Source organism: Carcharhinus amblyrhynchos, chromosome 13 (assembly GCF_965287045.1).
Source record: "Carcharhinus amblyrhynchos chromosome 13, sCarAmb.v2.hapA, whole genome shotgun sequence".
Classification (NCBI taxonomy): Eukaryota; Metazoa; Chordata; class Chondrichthyes; order Carcharhiniformes; family Carcharhinidae; genus Carcharhinus; species Carcharhinus amblyrhynchos.
Window position 1 is genome coordinate 57,096,040 of NC_137336.1, and position 22,966 is coordinate 57,119,005.

The 22,966-nt window shown below is 41.2% G+C and overlaps 1 protein-coding gene across 1 annotated transcript in view; it reads right to left on the bottom strand.

The window, feature by feature from the left end:
- LOC145351930 (lysine-specific demethylase 3B-like) overlaps nt 1-22,966 on the bottom strand; it is a 119,427-nt gene that overhangs the window by 40,431 nt on the left and 56,030 nt on the right. The window contains exons 9-12 of the mRNA XM_080201723.1: nt 21,159-21,283; nt 17,472-18,841; nt 12,337-12,538; nt 9,998-10,212 (exon numbers count right to left, since the gene is read on the bottom strand). Coding sequence (XP_080057849.1) covers nt 9,998-10,212; nt 12,337-12,538; nt 17,472-18,841; nt 21,159-21,283 — 1,912 coding nt within the window. The remainder of the gene's footprint in view (nt 1-9,997; nt 10,213-12,336; nt 12,539-17,471; nt 18,842-21,158; nt 21,284-22,966) is intronic.

Consider the following 22,966-nt stretch of genomic DNA (forward strand, 5'->3'; position numbering starts at 1 on the left):
CTCTGTATCCCTTGGAAATTGAGCAACTGCTTGGGGATGCCAAAGTACGTCAGCAAGGTGGGACAGTCCAGAGTTAGTGTTACCACCATGCAGCTAAGTGAAGGCAGCTAAACTCAGAAGAATTGAAGGTCCAACATTACACTATCCAAGCCAATTTGTGATCTTTGTAAATAAGCTAGTAGCGGGGGAAAAAAATGATAGGGCACGGAACTTTCAAATGTTGTACTTTCTAATGCTGGGTGTACTACAATTTCCCCATGTCTCTGTTGCACACAAGGTCACATTGTGGATTCACATCACAATTCATTCCAAGAAGATAAATGCATAAAACCAAAAATGCAGAAGGTATACAAACTAACTTTTTTCCTCTCCCACAATTTTCATCAACTTAAGGTATTAAACTGTGATGAATTTGTAGGGACTTAAGAGCCAAGCACTAAAAAGTAATGTAATTTATCAGGTTAAAACAGTAATGGCCTGTAAAAAGTGCGGAGAGAAATAGTCTCTGAAATATCCCGTGGTATGAGAAAACATGGACAAGACTACTGAAATGGGCACATACATAACAAATGGCATAGCACAGAGTACTAAATCAAAGAAGCTATGCTAAAGCTTTATAAAATACCAATCACGTCTTAGCTGGACCACTATGTTCAAATCTGAGCACTGCATTTTAAGGATATCAGGGCCTTGGAGACAATGTAGAAAAGATTTATTAGAATGGTATCAAGGATGAGAGTCATCAGTTACATGGAGAGGCTGGAGAAGCTGGGTTGTTCTTAGGCATAGAACATTAGGAGGAGATTCGATAGGTATTGACAATCGGACAGTTTTGATACGGTAAATTAGATGAAGCCATTTCCAGCAGCAGAAAGGCTGGCAGCCAGAGGGCACAGAATTATGACTGATTTGTGTGAATGACAGAACAACTCAAAGCAACATAAGAATTTTCTTAGCAAGTTGTTGTTATCAGGGATGTGCTGTCACAAAGGTGGTGGAAGTAACTTCAAAAATAATAATTAAAAGGAAATGGGATAAACACTTGAAAGGAAAGAAAATGCAGGATTATGGGCATAGAGTTTTACCAAAAACCAACACAAGCATTATTCTACGATTTTATGGCAAAAATTATGTTTTCTTATTGAGTTTGTGTCTGCTCTATGTATTATCTTACACAATTTTCAAGCATTCACAGAATCAATTTTTCTGGAGTTTTGGAGAAAAATGTCATTTTTGTAAACACAATTTGCTTGCCGCTCACTTGTGTAGCACCAACCTTTGATGAATTTAATAATCCCATTGACACATTTCCAAAATATTTTGACTTTATTTCTTGCAGCCAGTTGTGCACACATTTCCCAAGTTCTCTAACAAAGGAAAATATGTCAAATAATAATAGAAAATGCTGAAATATTTATCAGGTCAGGCAACATCTATGCAGTGAGGAATGAAGACAGTGTTTCAAGTAAATGACACGTTGTCAGACTTGCTATATTCAACCTAATTAAAACTCTCCTTTCTCCTTTCCCCATTTCACTTGACATTTATCTTTCTTTCATTTTCCTTAATCTCCTCTTTTCCCTGCTAATGTGTTGCTCTCTCCTGCTGCTCTCTTCCTCCATCACTCTCAGTTTCTTACCACTGTCTCCTGAGAGAAACATTTCAGGATCAGAAGAAAGCAGGTATTGAACCAAAGAGGTGTAATGGAGTAAGTAGGAGGGGAGTGGGTTATATTTTGCAAAGTTTGAAATAACATAGAAAAAAATCAAATTGTCCAGACTGGCCGCAGGGTTCAATGATCGACTCCAATGGCACCCATACTCTTTTACGCCACTGCCCACCCCACAAGCTGGTTTGGGTGTGAACACAATAAAAAGTCTGACAACACCAGGTTTCAGTCCAACCGATTTATTTGATAGTAAACTCACTAGCTTTCGGGTTAGCCCCTTCATCAGGTCCAGTTAGCAAACAATTCTGATTTGCACCCTTCTTGTAAGCAAGAACACATGTGGATTCACACCAACATGCAGATTCATACCTGACTGGGAATATACAATACTAAAGGCTCATTATGGGCCACCCAACAGTTCTTTGTTTGGAGAAAATAGTATCAGGGCTCTAAACAACAAGAACTTAAGAAACGTTTGCTGGAGTAGTCACTTTGCTGCTTGACCCTATTTCACCTTTCAATAATCACAGGGTCTCAATGACATTATTGTTACTAGAGAGGCGGTGCGCGACAGACTGGAGGGACTGATTGTGGACAAGTCCCCAGGACCAGATGGAATGCCTCCGAGGGTTCTGAAAGAAATGGCAGAGGTGATAGTGGATGCCTTGGTGGTTATTTTCCAAACGTCGCTGGATTCCGGGGAAGCGCCGGAAGATTGGAAAACGGCTAACGTTACGCCGTTGTTTAAGAAGGGTGCCAGGCAAAAGGCAGGGAATTATAGGCCGGTTAGTTTAACGTCTGTTGTAGGTAAAATGTTAGAATCCGTCATCAAGGAGGAAATAGTGAGGCATCTTGAGGGGAATTGCTTGATAGAGCAGACACAGCACGGTTTCGTTAAGGGGAAGTCGTGTCTGACAAATTTATTGAAGTTCTATGAGGATGTGTCTAGGGCGGTGGATAGAGGAGAGCCGGTGGATATGGTCTTTCTTGATTTTCAGAAGGCGTTTGACAAGGTACCTCACAAGAGGTTATTGCAGAAGGTAAGGGGGCATGGAGGTGGGGGTAGGGTGTTAGCGTGGATAGAGGATTGGTTGTCAAATAGGAGGCAGAGAGTGGGGGTTAATGGGTGCTATTCGGATTGGCGGTTGGTGACTAGTGGAGTGCCCCAGGGGTCGGTGCTGGGGCCTCAGCTATTTACCATTTATATAGATGATCTGGAGGAGGGAACCGAGTATATGGTGTCGAAATTTGCCGATGACACCAAGATTGGTGGAACGGCAAATTGCGCGGAGGGTGTGGAGAGTCTGCAGAAGGATCTAGATAGGCTGGGTGAATGGGCCAGGAACTGGCAAATGGAATTTGATGTTGGCAAGTGCGAGGTGGTCCACTTTGATAGGAATAATGGTAGGAAGGACTATTACTTACGGGGCGAAAAACTGCAGCAGGCGACGGTGCAGAGGGACCTCGGGGTCCTTGTGCATGAGTCGCAAAAACCCAGCCTGCAGGTGCATCAGGTGGTCAGGAAAGCTAATGGGATGCTGGCCTTCATAGCAAGGGGGATTGAATATAAAAGTAGGGAGGTCTTGCTGCAGCTGTATAGGGCATTGGTGAGGCCGCAGCTGGAGTACTGCGTGCAGTTTTGGTCGCTGCACTTACGCAAGGATATTTTGGCCTTGGAGGGAATGCAGAGGAGGTTTACTAGGCTGATGCCGGAGTTGAGGGGGTTGAGCTATGAGGAGAGGCTGAATAAACTAGGCTTGTACTCGTTAGAGTTTAGAAGAATGAGGGGAGATCTCATTGAGACGTATAAGATGATGAATGGGATGGATAGGATAGAGGTGGAGAGACTCTTCCCGCTCAGAAAGGACAGTTGGACTAGGGGGCACAGCCTCAAGATAAAGGGGGGGCGGTTTAGAATGGAGTTGAGGAGGAACTTCTTCACTCAAAGGGTGGTGAATCTCTGGAATTCTCTGCCCGTTGAAGTGGTGGCGGCTGCCTCGCTAAATATTTTTAAGACACGGGTTGATGGGTTTTTGATAAGCGAGGGGATTAAGGGTTATGGGGAGAGGGCGGGTATGCGGAACTGAGCCACGACAGATCAGCCATGATATTATTGAATGGCGGGGCGGGCTAGATGGCCTACTCCTGCTCCTATTTCTTATGTTCTTATGTTTATCAACTCCACCCTCCCACATTACCCCCATATTCCTTAATTCCCTCAGTACACAAGGAAATACGAATCTCAGCCTTGAATATATTGAATGACTAAGCTTGTAAAACTCCATGAGTAGATAATTTAAAAGATTCACAACTGAGTGAAAAATGTTTCCCACATCTCTGATCATGCTGATCCCTTATTCTGAGAATGTGACCCTATGTTCTGAATTCTGATTTGATTTATTGTCACGCATTAGTATACAGTAAAAAGTATTGTTTCTTACGCGCTATACAGACAAAACATACTGTTCGTAGAGAAAGAAATGAGAGAGTGCAGAATTCAGTGTTATAGTAATAGCTAGGGTGCAGAGAACAACTTAGTGCAAGGTAGGTCCATTCAAGTCTAACGGAAGAAGCTGTTCTTGAGTCAGTTGGTACGTGACCTCAGACTTATGCATCTTTTTTCCCAACGTAAGATGGTGGAAGAGAGAATGTCCAAGGTGCGTGAGGCCCTTAATTATTCTGGCTGCTTTGCTGAGACAGCAGGAAGTGTAGACAGAGACAACGGATGAAAGACTGGTTTGCATGATGGATTGGACTACATTCACAACCCTTTGTAGTTCCTCATGGTCTTGAGCAGAGCAGAAGCCATACCAAGCTGTGATACAACCAGAAAAAATTTTTCTATGATGCATCTGTAATAGTTGGTGAGAGTCATACCTCAATGCCAAATTTCCTTACTCTTCTGAGAAAGCATGGTGTTGGCATGGGGGGGACCAGGGCAGGTTGTTGTTGATCTGGACACCTAAAAGTCTGAAGCTCTCAACCCTTTCTATTTCATCCCCATTGATGTAGACAGGGGCATGCTCTCCACTACGCTTCTGGAAGTCGATGACAATCTCCTTTGTTTGAGGGAGAGATTATTGTTGCCGCACCAGTTCACCATATCCTCTATCTCATTCCTGTACTCTGTCCCATCATTGTTTGAGATCCGACTCATTACAATAGTGTTGTCAGCAAACTTGAAAATCGAGTTGATGGGGAATTTGACCTCACGGTCATAGGTGCATAAGGAATATACAAGGGGGCTGAGAGCACAGCCTTGTGGTGCACTGGTGTTGAGGATGATCACGGAGGAGGTGTTGTTGCCTAGGCTTACTGATTGTGGTCTGTGGGTTAGGAAGAAATCACCCCCTCCCCATCCAGGTGAAACATTTTCTTGGCAGCTATTTTGTCAAGTTCCTTAAAAATATTACTCCTCTAAACTCCAGGCAATACAGAATTATTCTACTCAATCTCTTCTCGCAGAACGGCACGGTGGCACAATGGTTAGCACTGCTGCCTCACAGCACCAGGGACACGGGTTCAATTCCCAGCTTGGGTCACTGTCTGTGTGGAGTCTGCACATTCTCCGTGCCTGCGTGGGTTTCCTCTGGGTGCTCTGGTTTTCTCCCACAGTCCAAAGATGTGTGGGTTAGGTTGATTGGCCGTGCTAAATTGACCCTACTGTCAGGTGGTTAGTAGGGTAAATAAGTAGGGTTATGGGGATTGTGATCAGTGCAGACTCGATGGGCAGAATGGCCTCCTTCTGCACTGTTGGGATTCTTTGATTCTATGACAATCTCCTCATTCCAGCAGTTTTTCCAATAAACCTATATTATACTCCCTCCAAGGTGAAGAGACTAAACCCCCACAGAGCTCCAGGTATGCCTTTGCCTCCTCCCCAGAAGGGCATTAGTAAAAATCGTAACCACTTACACTTTCAGTGTTTACCCTGCACAGCTGCCAATATTGAACAACTGGTGATAACCATCTCGCAATTCCATTTGTGATAATTATAAAGACACCATTTTAAAACATGTTCAGTGGGCCAGATATTTTGGGCAGTTGAACTATGTGTTTGGAGCCACTAATTACCAAGTACTCTTGAGTTTTGATCTTTTTTGACAAAGGGTCATCTGTACTCAAAACATCAGCTCCATCCTCTTCTGACAGATGCTGCCTGACCTGCTGAGATTTTCCAGCGTTTTTTTTGGTTTCAGATTCCAGCATTTACAGTAATTTGCTTTTATAACATGTCATGTTTCTCATTCACTTTTCATCCAGTGCTGTTAAATTAGATTTTAATATCAAGGAAACAATTCTGGCTTCATGTCAGCTGTGATGCCAATCATCACGCTTAGCAGGCAACTTTCATGCGTACCAGTTATAAGTGGTGCAGACTGCCCTTTACCACTGAACTTATTTTGTTTTGTTGATGTTGAGGGAGAGGGAAAGGGTGGCATGGTGGCACAGTGGTTAGCACTGCTGCTTCACAGAGCCAGAGACCCAGGTTCAATTCCGGCTTGGGTCATTGTGCAGAGTCTGCACATTCTCCCTCTGTGTTTCCTCCGGGTGCTCCGGTTTCCTTCCACAATCCGAAAGATGTGTTGGTTAGGTGGATTGGCCATACTAAATTCTCCCTCAATGGACTCGAACAGGCACCGGAGTGTACTCACTAGGGTATTTTCACAGTAATTTCATTGCAATGTTAATGTAAGCCTACTTGTGATACATAAAGAAACTTTATGATTGCATGTAGTTCTTACTGTTCAAGTTTCTCAGACTCTCACCTAATGAGCACCTGCCAAATAGATGAAGCCACACCAAAAGTAATGTTGATTTACATTACTTCTAATAGGGCATGCCCCCATTGTTCACTGAAGCTATTAGTTCTCCCTAGATGGTGCTGCTCCCTTTCTTTGATTCTACTGCCTTGACTCAGTGAGAACACTGCGCTGCAAATAGTTTGTAGGATCTTATTTTCTGAACTCATTAAAGTACATTGCATTGTTTACACTGTTCTAAGTCAGTTTATGCTGTTCTAAGATAGGACAACTTTGGTAGGTTTCAATGAAGAGGCTCTCTGTTTGTGCAGTTTAACAGTAAGTGTTTATCAACTTGCATGTGGCGCCAGTATTGAAACATTTAGAGGAGCAGGTGATCAGACAGTGGTGCTGGGGTGACATAGAAAATAGGAGGAGTACGACATTTAGCCTATGAGGTCTGCTTTGCCATTCAATGTGACCATGGCTGATTCTCTTTCTCAATACCATCTCCCACAATTTCCCCATGCCTCTCAACATCTTTTTCTAGAAATCTATTTCTTTCTTCCTTAAATATATTGACAGTTGGCCTCTTCAGCATTTTATGGTAGAGAATTCCATAGGTTCATTACTCTGTATTGAAAATAGCGTTTTACCCCAGCACAATAAACAAGTAATTGTAAACCTCACTGCTGACCTCATTTAAAATACATATTCAATGCCAATTTAAATGTTCAGGGTAAGCAGGGTGAGAAGGTGGGGGACGATAGAATAATACGAGAAGCCAAAATAGATAATGTGAAGAAAATAGGTGAACGAAAGGAAGGGATTTCATAAACAAGAGGAGTGGAAAAGGGAGATTGAAGTGTGGAACAAGCAGCTACATATCGTGGAGAAGAAATACAGCTGGTTGTGATTGCCGTTGGTAATTTAGCCAACTTCTCTGAGGGTTGAGTGTCATGATTTGATTTAGTGGCGGTGGGGATCACTCAGATGGAATTCTTGCCTGTGAGGAGATGGCAATTGATGGATTAAAATATTCTAATTGTGGGAGCAAAGGGGAGAAAGTGTGTGAAGTCTTTTGGCAGATTTGGGGGTTGGGGGGGGGGGTGCGGTGGTGAAAGGGAGGATGCAAATTGTGCTCGGGAAGACAAATAGCCTGTTGGCTAAATGGGCTGTATAATCACTTATCATTAGTTGGGACAGAAGGTGCAGCATGCTAAAATCTTATGATGTGGCACAGCTGGATTGAGAGTGGACCTCTTGGTTGGTCCACTCTCCAAGTGTGGAACAACACTGTTGAGAAGTGGCAACTGTCTCCCTTAGCGCACCTGCCCCATTATCATTCTTGACTCTGCTTAATAACAGTGCTTTGTCTGTACACCCGTTCAGGTACTGACCACAATTACATTTTATATTAATTCATGGGAAAGAACAGAAAATATACATACATATATTTATAGTACATATTGCACAATGATTAACCTCCTCAGATAAGCAACAATTAGTAAATTTGGAGTAATGGACAGGTAGCTAGTGTCTAGGTTTCCACCTAGACCTCAAACTTTACACCCAAGACAATCCATACAAGACTTGCTCATGTAACAAAATTGCTCTCAGCTTCATCAAGTACAAAGAAAAACAATTGGACAACTGTGGATGACTTTATATGTCGAGGTTGACTGCCTTTCAAAAAGATGTTAATGTTTTGCTCATGATTATAAAATTAATTAAAATGATTGATTGTAGTCAATCTAAATGCATTTCATCAGCTATAGCTAGAGCAGGCTACCACCAAAAGCCTGAGTCCTGAGCTTTTGAGTCAAAGGTTACACACAGACTCAAGTAACCATTAGCTTAAGAAGTGCACCAACAGGATGAGCTCCAGATCTCATCTTACCATAAAATAAGACACAAGTCCGGCACTATTTAATTTCCTATTTTGCAGACGTAAACAAATTGTGAGTGGGAGAGGGCGTGTGGAAGTAGTGAATAAATTACAACAAATGACAAGATGATATTAAACTCTAGAATAGACATAATTAGCAAATGAACTTCAACATTAGAGAGTGACACATGACTTCTCAGCAAGAAAAATGAAGAGGCTGCATATTATTTAGAAAATACAAAAAGTACAGTACCGGAAGACTAGCAGGCAACTAATTGCATACCAATATCTAAAAAGCGTGATAGAATAGGTACAGAGAACGACAGACAGGTTATCTAACATAAGAGGTCGGATAAAAGTAAAAATCACACTAAAGGAGAGAATAGAATAATAGGAGAATCCAAAAACACAATAAAGACAGCAAGGATTTCAAAAGAGTTTTTTTTTCTTTTAAGGTGGAGGGAGGTTCACATGGAGCACACAATCTAGGGTGAACTGGCTGGGCTGAATGGCCAGTTTCTATAATCTATGTAATCCTATTCTTTGTTTAGTACCCTAAGAATACAACTAAAATTATTCTGCAAAGTGCACAAAAGATCAATGATTGGTGCAAACATGATCAAATTTCAGCACCATCATGTCCTTGAGATAAGAAAACTTCCAATAATCTTAAACAAGAAACAACATGTGCGCAAGAGTACTAACTTATGCTGAATTCTGCCATCAGCAATACAGATTCTATGAACTAAGGTAGAAGGTCTAGAATAGTTAAAGATTGATATAAATTACTGTCATATAGCAGTCAATGCAATGTGTGTTTAAAACTTTGCCATTTTGGAATGTAATCCTTCGTTGACTGCAGAAGCCCCATCAAGAAACACACAAAAGGCTCTAGCAGCACAATGGCACAGCAGTTAGCACTGCTGCCTCACAGCACCAGGGACCTGAGTTTAATTCTGGCCTCACTTGACTGTGTGGAGTTTGCACATTCTCCCCATGTCTATGTGGGTTTCCTCTGGGTGCTCCAGTTTCCTTCCACAGTCCAGAGATGTGCGGATTAGGTTGACTGGCCATGCTAAATGAACCCTAGTGTCAGGGGGATTAGCAAGGTAAAGATTAAGGGTTATGGAAATAGGGCCTGGGTGAGATTGTGGTCAGTATGGAATCGATAGGCCAAATGGCCTACTTCTGCACTGTTGGATTCTATGATTCTATTTCATTTGCTTTGCTGAATGTGACCACTAATTTTAATCAATAATTTATTACTGTCACATGCATTACTATATAGTGACAAGTATTGTTTCTTGTGTGCTATACAGACAAAGTATACCAGACATAGAGAAGGAAAGGACAAAGTGCAGAATGTAGTGTTACAGTCATAGCTAGGGTGGAGTGAAAGATCAACTTTATGTGAGGTAGGACCATTCAGAAGTCTGATGGCAGCAGGGAAGAAGCTGTTCTTGAGTCGGTTGATATCCTAATGATATCCTAACATCCTATGAAGGACTGCAGCATGACTATTTATTAGCTAGCCTTTGAGGGCCAACTGTGCTCAGGAATCAGCCACCTGGTGGAACTGGAGTTGAATATGGTTGGTGAGTCCCTTCCCTGGAGGACAATGTGCCACCCCAATTATTTTTTGCCTTCAAATGAATAGATTGATTGAATTCACACTGCTTAAAAGAAAATTTAACCTACGGTGCGGTTCCACCAGAAGCATAGCCTCCTTTTCAGACATCACCAGTTGACAGAACTGGTCACCGACATTTGCCAAAATGTACTTGGATGTTTCCAAATCAAGGCCTTCAGCAGGTGTACGTGACGGGATCCAAAGACTCAGGGCCTCAGCATCACATTGTCTGGGATTTAGAAATCCTCCCACACGAAGGACACCAGTCCTTGTAAATGCTAGCCTGGAAAAAAAGAGAACAGCATCATGAAACCAAAGTCAAAATATCTAATGTATTCTTGGTTTGTGAAGCAATATAAATTCTGGTAATTGCTAATGTGCTCAAAATGCAAGAGATCACTCATCAGCCAAGTTCTGGACAAACTAGATTAGCTGTGTTATGCACTGGATGGAGAAAGACCATATTTCTTTGCATTTTGTAGTTATGAAGAACAAAACTACAAATAATGCAGATAACGGAAACACATTTCACAAACACATCATCAGATCAAAGTAAATTGTGTATTAGTTGCTCTGGGAAAGTGAACATTCGTTTAAATGTTGAAGTGAGAGGGGGGCAAAGCCAAGTGTATGTACCACGGTCGAGATTTCCCCCATATGTGTTTGCAGTAGAGGTGACCCACCATTGGCCAGTGGTGGATCTTCTGGTCCTGCTGCTGCCAATGGGGTTTCCCACTGCGTGCACCCCACGCCAGAGTTCATTATCAGCAGGATAAGATGATCCTGCTGGCGAGAACAGTTGGTAAATTCCAGCCCATATCAGGCACTCTCAGGAAAATACATTATGGCCAATATATTATTTTGCAGGAAAATGTAACAGAGAACTAGAATACGAGGAGATAAATGGCCAAGTGAACCTCTTTTCCTGATGTCAACTGAAGATTATGTAGTGGTGGCCAGGATACCAAAAGGACTGATTTTTTAAAAGAACTCAAGAATTCCTTTACAGCCAGCACAAAGGGCAGTCAGGGCTTGGTTGAACTTTCAATCTAAACATTGGCACTGACAGCAATGCTGCATTCCCCAAGTACTGCACTAATGTCAACACAGATTGCATGTTCATGTCTTTGCGCATGAATGATGGTTGAATAAGTCAGAACTTCAATTTTAATACCCAAAGGGATATAGAATCATAGAACCCCTACAGTGCAAGAGGAGGCCATTCAGCCTATCGTGCCTGCGCTGACAACAATTCCACCCAGGCCCGATTCCTGCAACTCCATGTATTTACCCTGCTAATCCCTCTGACATTAAGGGTCAATTCACCGTGGCCAATCTACCTAACCCACATACCTTTCGAGCGTGGGAGGAAACCGGAGCACCTGGGGAAAATTCACAAACACGGGGAGAACATGCAAACTCCAGAGTCATCCAAGGCCAGAATTGAACACAGGCCTCTGACACTGGGAGGCTTAAATCCACAATCTCCTGTCTGACAGGAAATAGCGCTTTCGCTGAACAAAATTGATAAACACTACTCCCTCAACACCCAATAACTCAGAAAAAGTCAATTATTGGAGATAGATTCATCTTTCTGGACTCACCCACCTCCTGTGGATGAGTCTAGGCTTAGAAGACAAGGTTTTAAAATTAGGCGATGCCTTAACAGGACAGAGACGAAGAAAGAAATTTCTCCTGGAAGGTTGTGTAATTTTGGAACTCTCTGCCTCAGAAGGCAGGATCATTGAATATTTTTAAAGCAGAGTGAAGCAGATTCCTGTCAGACAAGGAAATCAAAAGGTTATCCAGTGTTTGGGAATGTAGAACTTGAAACAGAAACAGATCAGCCATGACCTTGCTCAAGAAAGCTTGAGGGGCTAAAAAGCTTCCTTACGCTCCTATTTCACATGTTCATACAAGGAACAGAGTTTGAAGCAGAGACCAAAAAACAATGGCTTCAGTCTTCCCAATATTTAATTGGAGGAAATTTCTGCACATCCACTATTAGATGTCCGACAAACAGTAACAATTTAGCATTGGAGTCGTCAGTTTCATCTCCATCGGTTCGCAAAAGGCTTAACTTATAAATGAAATTTCTAAAAGCCTTGTCCATGGTTATAAGGAAAAGTCTAAAGTTCTCTCATGATGTGGGCTTCCACTGTCACCACAGAAATGTTATTTAATTTCTTTGACCTGACTTAAGTCAAAAGGAACTGATAAACATTGTCCCAAGCAACCTTTAAAAGGTGCACAACGTTGCTAGGAGTACAAAACCTAGAAACCTTGTGGACATCAGCAAGACAATCAATCCAAAATTTGAAAAGTTAAAACATAGCACATAAGACAAATAACCTTCAACACTGAATACATCAAATGCTTCGACTGTCTAATGTGCCAGCTTACTTACTTTCTGAAATGGAAGAAACGGCAGGAAACTGTCGATTCATCATGATCTTTAAACTTTCGATAACGCACTAAGCGGCATTCTCGGCATTTGTGCAGGTGTGGTGCAACATTAATACAGGAGCCATCTTGCAAGAAGGATTCTCCAGACTGTTTCAGCTTTCTCACCTTACACATATCCTTCAAAACCGACTGATCAACAGAAACTAATTGAGAAGAAAATTAAATAAGAACCCATTATTTAGGCATGAAAATAAAGCCGTCTTCGTAAACACACATGCTCACCACTTATTTTTTCAGCTACCATTGTAATATTGGCTAATTCATTTTAAAAAATTCATTCCTGGGTTGTAGGCGCTGCTGACAAGGTCATTGTTTACTATCCTCTCTAATTGAAGGGGATGATGAATCAACTCCTAAAATTCCTGCAGTCTGTATGATATAGGTACACCCAGAGTCCTGTTAAGGAGGGAGTTGAAAATACTTTGCTGGTCAGAACTGTATTCATCTAGGCAAGTGCAGAGTATTCTGTCACACTTCTTGTAGATTGTGGACAGATTTTGGGGAGGCGGTGGACAGATTTTGGGGATGCACAGTTGCTGATCTACTCTTGTAGCTAGAATATTCCTGCGCCTGGTCCAGTTACATGTCTGGTCATCAGTGACAACCGCACCACCCCCACCCCCCCCCCAACCACCTCCCACCCCTCTTCTGGTAAGGAAAGAACACTATCAGTGCATTCTCTCCGCCCCTTTTGCTTCCAAATTAGTCAGCCCACATGCTGAGTTCTACTGAACAATGCAGAAATCTATTTGCTGCATTAATGGAAACAGCGTTGTAAAGCAAGAAGAAACTAATGACCACCTTGCTTGCATGCAAGTCATTTGATACAACAGTAATATCATCATTGACAATTTCTGGGAATTGATTTTTTTAAATTAGTCTACAATATGCAAAGACATGAGGCAGGAAAAACCTTCAGCGGTGAAAAAAATCAAAAATCAAGGTCCAAAGTCACCAATTCCTGCTAAGTATGCTCCATTTACCAGGTCTCAAATTACACATAAAATGAGACTTCAAAAGACTGGCTTCATTATGTTCATTCTTCTAAAAATAGCAGAAAATTCCCATTTTTCTTCTGGTCCGATGCCACTGATTCCCAAAGTCGTTTTTAATACGGACTGCCGTCAACTACACCTCCAATTGGCTTTTACTGAATTCATGTGGCTTTTACATAATCAAAAACATAATGCCTTAGTTATCTGTTACTTGTAGTAATGGGCTTTAAAGGAAGAAACACCTGTTTATGAACTCATCTTCCAATTTATCCTGCGTATTACACTGTAAATCTCAATTAAAAACCAGCTAGCTTTGAAAATTCTCCCACAGACGTGGAAACGAGTTAACAGCATGGCAAATGAAGAGATCAGCTTGGGCAACCCCAATAAAAAGTCATTCCTTAGTATATCTACATCGTTCACTAAATGGTTTGGCTACACAGCTGTCTCGGTCTTTTGGTTGAGACCAAACATCAGATCAAGCCCAGAACAGGATGCAATGGCTTGTCCTGTCAGCTTGGCTCTTGTTTTGTCTTCCATGTGGAGGCCATGAATTGGATTCAGTTGAGTTTGGTTTTTGGAGCAAGCAAGGAAAGGAATTTAGTTTGCCTAGACCACTCTGAGCATTGGCTTTGCAACTTTAAGGATGGAGTAAAAATATAAAAAAAAGGAATGGGGTGCAATCAATATACATGTTTTGCTACAAATTCAGTTGCAGCTATCAGTGTAACCTAAGCTTTTTTGAACCTAAGTGCTTTGGGACAAGGCCGTCATCTTTTAAAAAAAATCAATTTCTAACTGTTGGGAAATACGTGCAAGTCTACAAGCCCAGTACAGCAAAGCCCTATCTTAAATGTGATGCGGACATGCCAGCACTGGATTGGGATGGGCACAGTAATAAGTCTCACAACACCAGATTATGGTCCAACAGTTTATTTGGTAGCACCAAATAAACCTGTTGGACTTTAACCTAGTGTTGTGAGACTACTTACTGTGCCTCCACCCCAGTCCAATGGCAGCATCTCCACATCAAGGTTCAAGTCCAACAGGTTTATTTGGAATCATGAGCTTTTGAAGCGCTGCTCCTTCATCAGGTGAGAGGTGAGGTAGGTTTCACAAGCACGGCATATATAGATAAAGACACAATTGCAGGATAACGTTTAGTCCACTAGACTTTAACCTGTGTTGTGAGACTTCTTGCTATCCTAAATAGAACAGCTAAAGTTCACACTAGACAGAGGTATCAACTTTTTGTCTGCCTGGGACTGGAATTGCAACTGTCAGCATTAATTTACATCAAATTAGTATTTGAAACATGGCCTGCTGAAGAATCTACATTCGCTTGCCACAGAAATTGGCCTCGAGATGTCACAAAATTCCATGATACTCTGTGTACTGATCAGAATTTATCAACACTCATGACCCAGAAACAAAGCCACATCCAGAGGGAAAGAGAAAAAAGTTGAGATATGGGGCCAACTTACATAGACCACTGAGGTTCAATTCGATGCAAAGGTTCAGTTAGATGCAAAAAATTAAGAAGTCTGACCACTCAAGCACACTGAATGCAAACTTGGTAACCCTTTCATAAGAACAAGGAGCAGGAGTAGGCCATCTGGCTCCTCAAGCCTGCTCTGCCATTCAATAAGATCATGACTGATCTTTTTGTGGACTCAGCTCCACTTACCCACCCACTCACCATAATCCTTAATTCCTTTACTGTTCAAAAATTTATCTATCCTTGCCTTAAAAACATGCAATGAGGTAGCCTCAACTGCTTCACTGGGCAGGGAATTCCACAGATTCACAACCCTTTGTGTGAAGAAGTTCCTCCTAGGGGGCTATGCCCCCTAGTTCTAGTTTCACCCGCCAATGGAAACAGCTTCCCTGCTTCTATCTTATCTATTCCTTTCATAATCTTATATTTCTATAAGATGTCCCCTCATTCTTCTGAATTCCAAAGAGTATAACTCCAGTCTACTCAGTCTCTCCTCATAAGCCAACCCTCAACTCCGGAATCAACGTAGTCAATCCCCTCTGCACCTCCTCCAGTGCCAGTATATCCTTTCCCAAGTAAGGAGACCAAAACTGTACACAGTACTCCAGGTGTGGCTTCACCAGCACCTTATACAGCTGCAACATAATCTCGCTGTTTTTAAATTCCATCCCTCTGGTAATGAAAGACAAAATTCCATTTGCCTTCTTAATTATCTGCTGCACCTGCAAACCAATTCCTCGAGATTCCTGCACAAGGACACCCAGGTCCCTCTGCACAGCAGCATGCTGCAATTTTTCACTATTTGAATAATATTCCATTTTGCTGTTATTCCTACCAAAATGGGTGACTTCACATTTACCAACATTATACTCCATCTGCCAGACCCTCGTCCACTCACTTAGATTATCTATATCCCTTTGCAGACTTTTAGCGTTTTCTACACACTTTGCTCTTCCACCCATCTTAGTGACATCTGCGAATTTTGACACACTACACTTGGTCCCCAACTCCAAATCATCTATGTAAATCGTAAACAATTGCGGTTCCAACACTGATCTCTGAGGCACACCACTAGTCACTGATCGCCAACCAGAAAAACACCCATTTATCCCCACTCTTTGCTTTCTGTTAGTTAACCAATCCTCTATCCATACTAATACATTACTTGTAACACTGGGAACCTTTATCTTATGTAGCAGTCTTTGGTGCGGCACTTTGTCAAAATGCCTTCTGGAAATTCACATACACCACATCCACAGGCTCCCCACAGTCCACTGGAACTGTAAAGTTTTTAAAGAATTCCACCAAATTAATCAAACGTGACCTGCCCTTCATGAACCCATGCTGTGTCTTACCGATGGGACAATCTATATCCAGATGTCTTGCTATTTCTTCCTTGATGATAGATTTAAGCATTTTCCCTATTATAAAAAGTTAAGCTAACCGGCCTATAGTTACCTGCCTTTCGTCTACCTCCTTTTTTAAACAGTGGCATAACATTTGCTGTTTCCCAATATGCAGGAACCACCTGAGAGTCCTGCAAATTTTGGTAAATTACCAAACAGCTCAACAAATTAAACCAACTCTTTTCTACTGACACACTCATTAAATCATACCAGCCAGTATCTTTAATGATACTACCAATATATTCAAAATTATCTCATCAACCACAATCTCAAAAAAATTAAAGTTCTTTTTCCTCTCACAATTAAGGCATCATTCTAGTTTCCAAAGGAACAGGGAAATGATACCTCTGGGATTAATCAATAGAATCACTTTCAGGTCTCTTTAATTATGGACAGTTTTGGGAGCACATTTTGTTAAAAAGCAGTAATCAGGACAAAACGTACAAATGTCAGTCTTGCTCTGCTTAGGAGTCACCAACACAAGGCACACAACAGTCTGCAACATTGTGAATGTGGAGAATACTTCCAATGGTGTTTGATGCATAACCCTTTAAATGTCTCTGGAGTGGCCAGAAGTAACACAAAACACACAACCCTTTTTGGTTTTCCTTTCTACTCAGTCACCTAGTAATCAAAGTAGAAAGTGAAAAACAAAAAGCACTCTCCCATCACCAGCTAATATGATCAGTTTTTGCAAAGAAATAATGCTAAATTTTATGTATCTCGTGTATTCCAGCAATTGTTTTTCAAGGAAGTATTGATCGGAAAATACAAGATATCAATAAAAGCGCTTCATAACAAGGTCCATCTACCAATAAGAGAGACAGTGAATCCCTAAAATGCACACTTTACTATTATTCATGAAGTTTTCAGGTGATTCTGATAAAGAATACTGTTTTGTTTCCTGGTGTAGCATCTAGAAATATTGGTCTCTAGTCTAACAGGGAATTGAACTTGTTATCTGGTTCAGAAGCTGATAGCCTAATGGAAGGTTACTAGCTGGTCACAGGATAGGCTGCTCATCAGTACCCTGCTTTGGCAGGTATGTATTACTAAGCAATCAGAAACTAAGAGAGGAGGAGGAAAACTCAGCCTGCTCCCTTCACATTTACCGTAAATTCAACTTTATTTAGAAATTGCTAGGTTTTACTTCTAAATTGTAGTGCTGCAAACTCACTTTTTGGAGGTCTTCCGCGAGGCCGTCCTCTCCCACGCCCTCGCCCCTTTGCCGCTTGTTCTTTATTTCCTTCGCCATTCGGCTGTCTTGTTTCATGCAAATAGGACAGATATCCTTTTAAACCGGTTTTTGATTGCAACCGTATGTGTACTTCAGAATCACTGAGGTCTGACAAATCGCTATCGGAAGCTGAATCTGAATCCTGCTTCATATTCAAGCTTCGCTCATCTAAAGAAAACCTTCTTTGATCAAATTGGGACTGCTGACTGGATGAACCATCAAGGCCATTATCAGATAGATTGATAGCAAACAGAGACTGTTGCTGCTTGCCAGAATGGGGAGTGTCTGAGAAAGTTTGTAGACGTGGACTGTCTGGAGTTATGGAACCAGAAATTGGGATTGGAAGGTTTCCTGAACTATGATCCCCAGTTGGGCTAGTGGATAAGGTTGGCATCTCAATACTGGTTGCAGCAAATGGGGTTTCTGGGGACTCTGGTCTAGCAGTACCCAAAATAGCTGCCTTTTGAGTTGGAGAGGAAAATGGAGGTGAAAAGGTCTTTGGAAGCTCAGTTTTGTTGCTGCCTACGTCTGACATCATCTTCTCAGGCTTCTTCCAGTTAATCAACAACGGGGGTTTCACAATAACTGATGCAGGAGCAGAAGCCGCAGGCCGTATTAAGTCACTTCTGAACAGACTAGATTGTGACCGGTTTGTGGGCAAACTATCCCCATTTCCCTTTAGATCTGCAAACCCAAGGAATGGATTCCCTGCTGGAATGGTAGGCATTTCCTCCTTCAAAAGATCTGGCGGTTGAACAGATTGAAGAAACTGGAGGCTGGAAGCACTTCTTGGAAAAGCTGGAGTTAGAGTTGGCATAACTTCAGTCGCCCCAAGAAGGTTCTTTCGCTCAACATCTTGCCCATGTTTTCCTCCTGCGTGCAACCCAACGGAAGTTCCAACTGCTTGTGTTGTAACACTTTTCTGGCCAGTGGCACTGGAAGCCATTTTAAAGGAATTGAAGCTTAGAGGGTCATTGGATAAGCTTTCAGAAATTTCAGTGAAGTAGTTGCTCTGTGGAACATTCTGAGGCATACATTGGAAAAACAAGTTATTTGACAAGCTGCCAGAGTCCATGGGAGTTTTGTTGCCAACTTTATTCTCAGATTCATCAGTCACATTCCTGCCAAATCCAAATCCAAAGGGTTTGTTTTCTTGGTCAAACGTTCCATTTGTTCCCTCATTACCATTTCTCTTTGGCTCTTCCATAAGGGCTTGATTCTGAACTGATATTTGAAGTGCACTGTCTTCGGTTAAAGCTTCCTCTTTCAGCGTCTGGCAAGGATCAGCAAACCACTTCTTCAATGGTTCCCTAAAATTGCAAAGAAAGGTACTAAATCAGAAAAGTTTTGAATTGCAATAGTCGGCTACAGTTCCATCTCAATATTAAACTGAGAAAGCGATGAGAAAATTATTTTCAAACCTTTCAATTTTTCAAAACTCCTGCTAAAATAACATTATTCACACAAGCTGCGCAGTTTTGAGACAAAAGCAAATTACTGATGATGCTGGAAATCCGAACTAAAAACAAAATGAAATGTTGGAAGTACTCAGCAGGTCAGGAAGCATCTGTTGGGGGCTAACATTTCAGGCCAAGACGACCTTTCAAAGTTTTGAAAAAATGTCAATCTCAACCTGAAACATTAATTCTTTCTCCCTCCATAATTGCTGCCTGACCTGAGCATTTCAAGCTTCAGCTGCCTGAAGGTGGCTGAGAGCAAAAGGTGCAGGTTTAGATAAGCTGATACCGTGGGCCTGTCAATTGTTTGGCATAGTTTCAGTATTTAAAGCCCAATGATCATCACGACAGGAGCTGAATACTCAAAATCTAGCCAAAACCACCTAAAAAGAAAGCTTATTCATCTCTAAAGAATTAAATTTCCCAATTAGCATGAATTATCTACATTATTTGGAGCCCTTTTGCTGCTCATTCCCCATAATCCCAGAATTGTTTTCAACCATGTTTCTATCACTCTTTCCTTGCCACTGTCCCGCTTTTGTATTTAAATTCTTCAGTTGCTCCAAGTGTTTTTATATGCAGTTTTCAGTTTTTACTGAAATAAAATCAAAAGGTATGAGCAGTTACTTAAATACAAATAAACACTACCTAGTGTATTTTCTTAAACAGAATATTCTATTGTTTAGAGAAATTTTCAAAGTAAAGTTAGTAAGTTCATTTTCAAATCTGAAAACTATCGGCACCAATACCCTCATAACCCTGTACTGGGCTAAAGTATAAAAGTAAGATGTATTTTGGCTCAGCAGTGCCCGAAGTGCGCTACAGCACAAGTACTTCCTTGACAGCATAATGGTTTTTGTTAGCAATGTGGCAATATTCCAGAGTAGAATATCTAGAAAACTTCCCAGTTTCTCCACAAGCTGTAATTTTTGGCTTGCATCAGTGATAATTTGGCCTGCTGACATTGCACAAAAAATTAGCACCTGTTCATTTAAGTGGCAAGAGTGATAGAAACATGGTTGAAAACAATTCTGGGATTATGGGCAATGAGCAGCAAAAGGGCGCCAAATAATGTAGATGATTCATGCTATTTGGGAAATTTAATTCTTAGGATGTAGAGATGAATAAGCTTTCTTTTTAGGTGGTTTTGGCTAGATTTTCTAAATATTCAGCTCCTGTCATGATGATCATTGGGCCTTAAATACTGAAACTATGCCAAACAATAGACAGGTCCAGGGTATCAGCTGATCTAACCCTGCACCTTTTGCTCTTAGCCACCTTCGAGCAGGTTTAGCTAGACATAACTGTGACGCAAATACTCAAGTTATGACAAGGAAGGGCATAAAATTAGATTATCAGCTCCTTAAAAAAACTGCACATTTGCCAGCAGATTATATGCATGAGCTAAATTAAAATTGAAGTTTATTTATTAGACACAAGCAGGCTTACATTAACATGGCCATAAAGTCATTGTGAAAATCCCCTAGCTGCCATACTCCGGTGCCTGTTTGGGTACACTGAGGAAGGATTTAGCATGGCCAATGCACCTAACCAGCATGTCTTTGGACTGGAAGAGGAACCAGAGCATCCAGATGAAATCCATACAGACACAGGGAGAGGAGAACATGGAGACTCTGTATAAACAGTGAGCCAAGTCAGGAATCAAACCTGGCTCCCTGGCACTACGAGGCAGCAATGCTAACCACTATGCCACTGTCCCACTCTTGTATTTAAACTCTTCAGGCTGTTTGTACAACCCACAGCAAAATGTCATATCACGGGCAGGTTCACTAAAAAGGTTGTGAATTGTCATCATTATAACTAAGGTATTTTGTTGTTCAGGGCAAATTTTTCTCCCCCTTCTGGGTAAATGAGACACAATACAACAGTTAGGTGATTTGACCCATCATATAAAATCCAAGTATAAAGACTTAGCTACTTTCTTTGGTCTATGTGAATGAAACAGCAACCAGCAAAACAGACCATAGGGTAGCTAAGAGAAGCAGGAATGGATGATTAAATTCTTCCTTATTACTGGACTTGCTGTAATCAAACCTTATTTCAAGGTGTCCCCTGTAAGAACCTTATTGAGTCTAAACAAAAATTGAGAAAAAAGTAACTATCTATAAACATTGAGCAAATTTCATGCACATTACCAGGTCCTCCTTACCCTTTGCATGCCTGCTGTATTGCTGCTATTGATGGATCCTTTGAGGGCTCCAATGTTGAAGAATTTCCCAGAGGCTTTTCTGATCCAGGAGCAGGTGAGCTGGATGTCAATAGATTTTTACTTCCCTGAAATTTAGAAAATGAATTTGGAAAATGAAGCGCATAAGTACAAGACCATTAAAAGAAACAAGTATCTACAACCTGAAATCTGACCAATACTTCTGAATAAAAACCATGAGAAAATTTTCAAATTATATTTCAAAATATAAAGTAATAAGAACTATTTAAAAGTTAAGCCAAACGACAGAGAATAGGAAATTTCATAAGCAAACTGTAGGTACTCCCTCCCAGCCTGTCTTTTAAATCACAACCCCACACGCTTTTTTTCTCTCCCCTTCACCAGGATACCTTGGACTTCCCTGTCTCCTAAGACTTTATAATCTCAAAGCAGCCACCGTTCCTGATGACTCTACAAGAACTACAGAGCTGCCAGCAAATCAGACTGGCTACTGACAGGCCTTCTGCCCCTCATTCAGGTGAAAAATCTTGTCTCAGATTGGCCAGCATTTAAGGTGGGATTTCCCCGAAGTGAGGGGCCATAGGCCCATCTGCAGCCAAATAACGTTCCTTGGAGCATTAAATGGTTGCGTTGCAACCCTGATCGGTACTAATGAATCGCCTGCCACATTCTCCAGTGATAGATGGAAAAATTCTGTCCATTAACTTCAAGCAGACTATAAAATTCTACATTAATCTTATAGTTCCTATTCATGAAGAACTAAATTCTCAGATCTAGGTTACACTAGCTTTGAATCCACACCTTGATGTCACATTTAAACATTGTTTCAAGTGTTCTCATTCATCCAGTTGCTAACTGAAATAGCAATCCCCTCAATAGGTCAGAAATGTGGAAAGCATCATACTTCAAATATTTATGCTTTGAAATCTTTACTGTGACAGGGGAATACGGAAGTGAATCTTTTGCAACTAAATTAAGTTGCTATCAAAACAACAGCTCTTGCACAAAACACAATCATTCGTGCCACCTTGTCCAGTGTGCACCCCTACAGCCTCTCCTCCACCTTGCTCACCCAGCCCCTTATGAAAACTAGGATCCATAAACGCAATTGTCTGTGGTACTTGTTAAACAAGTCCAGTTCATCACTGTTTAATACTTTGGCATTAAAGCTCCTTTTGATTGAGAAAAAGTCAAACTCCTACTGACAACCTGAGGTTATCCCATCTTATTAATTCTAATCACACAAGCTTCAACTCCTGCATCACCTTACATTGTAAAGATATGAAACAATCCCTAAGTAATGCTACAACTGCTCACCTGCTACCACTATTATGCCTGGGTATACACAGACAGGTGTACTTACAACAGACAGAATGGAAGAGGAGAAGCAGCCCTCATAGCAACAAATCACTCAAGGACAATAGTAAGAAAGGTCTTAATTCAAAAAAAAACCAATCAGGAAGTAGGTTCAATATTGGGGGAGATCAGAATGCGAGATTATAATGACGTGAAAATAATTTACGTGACCCCTGAACACATCATATAATTAGAACAGAACATTAAGCAAGAAACAACTGGAACTTTTAACAACAGCAATATCTTAATAAACAAACAGTCTTATCTCCTGTACTGTCCTCTAATTCTGGAAATATTTGTATTTATGAAAATAAACAAAATATTTGTTCATGGTCTCTTATTTCCTCATTCTCATGTTAATTTCTCTGTCCCAAAGGCATGAAGTTTAGTTCAGCTATTTTTCTTTTCATATACTGGAGAGTACTTGCAATTTG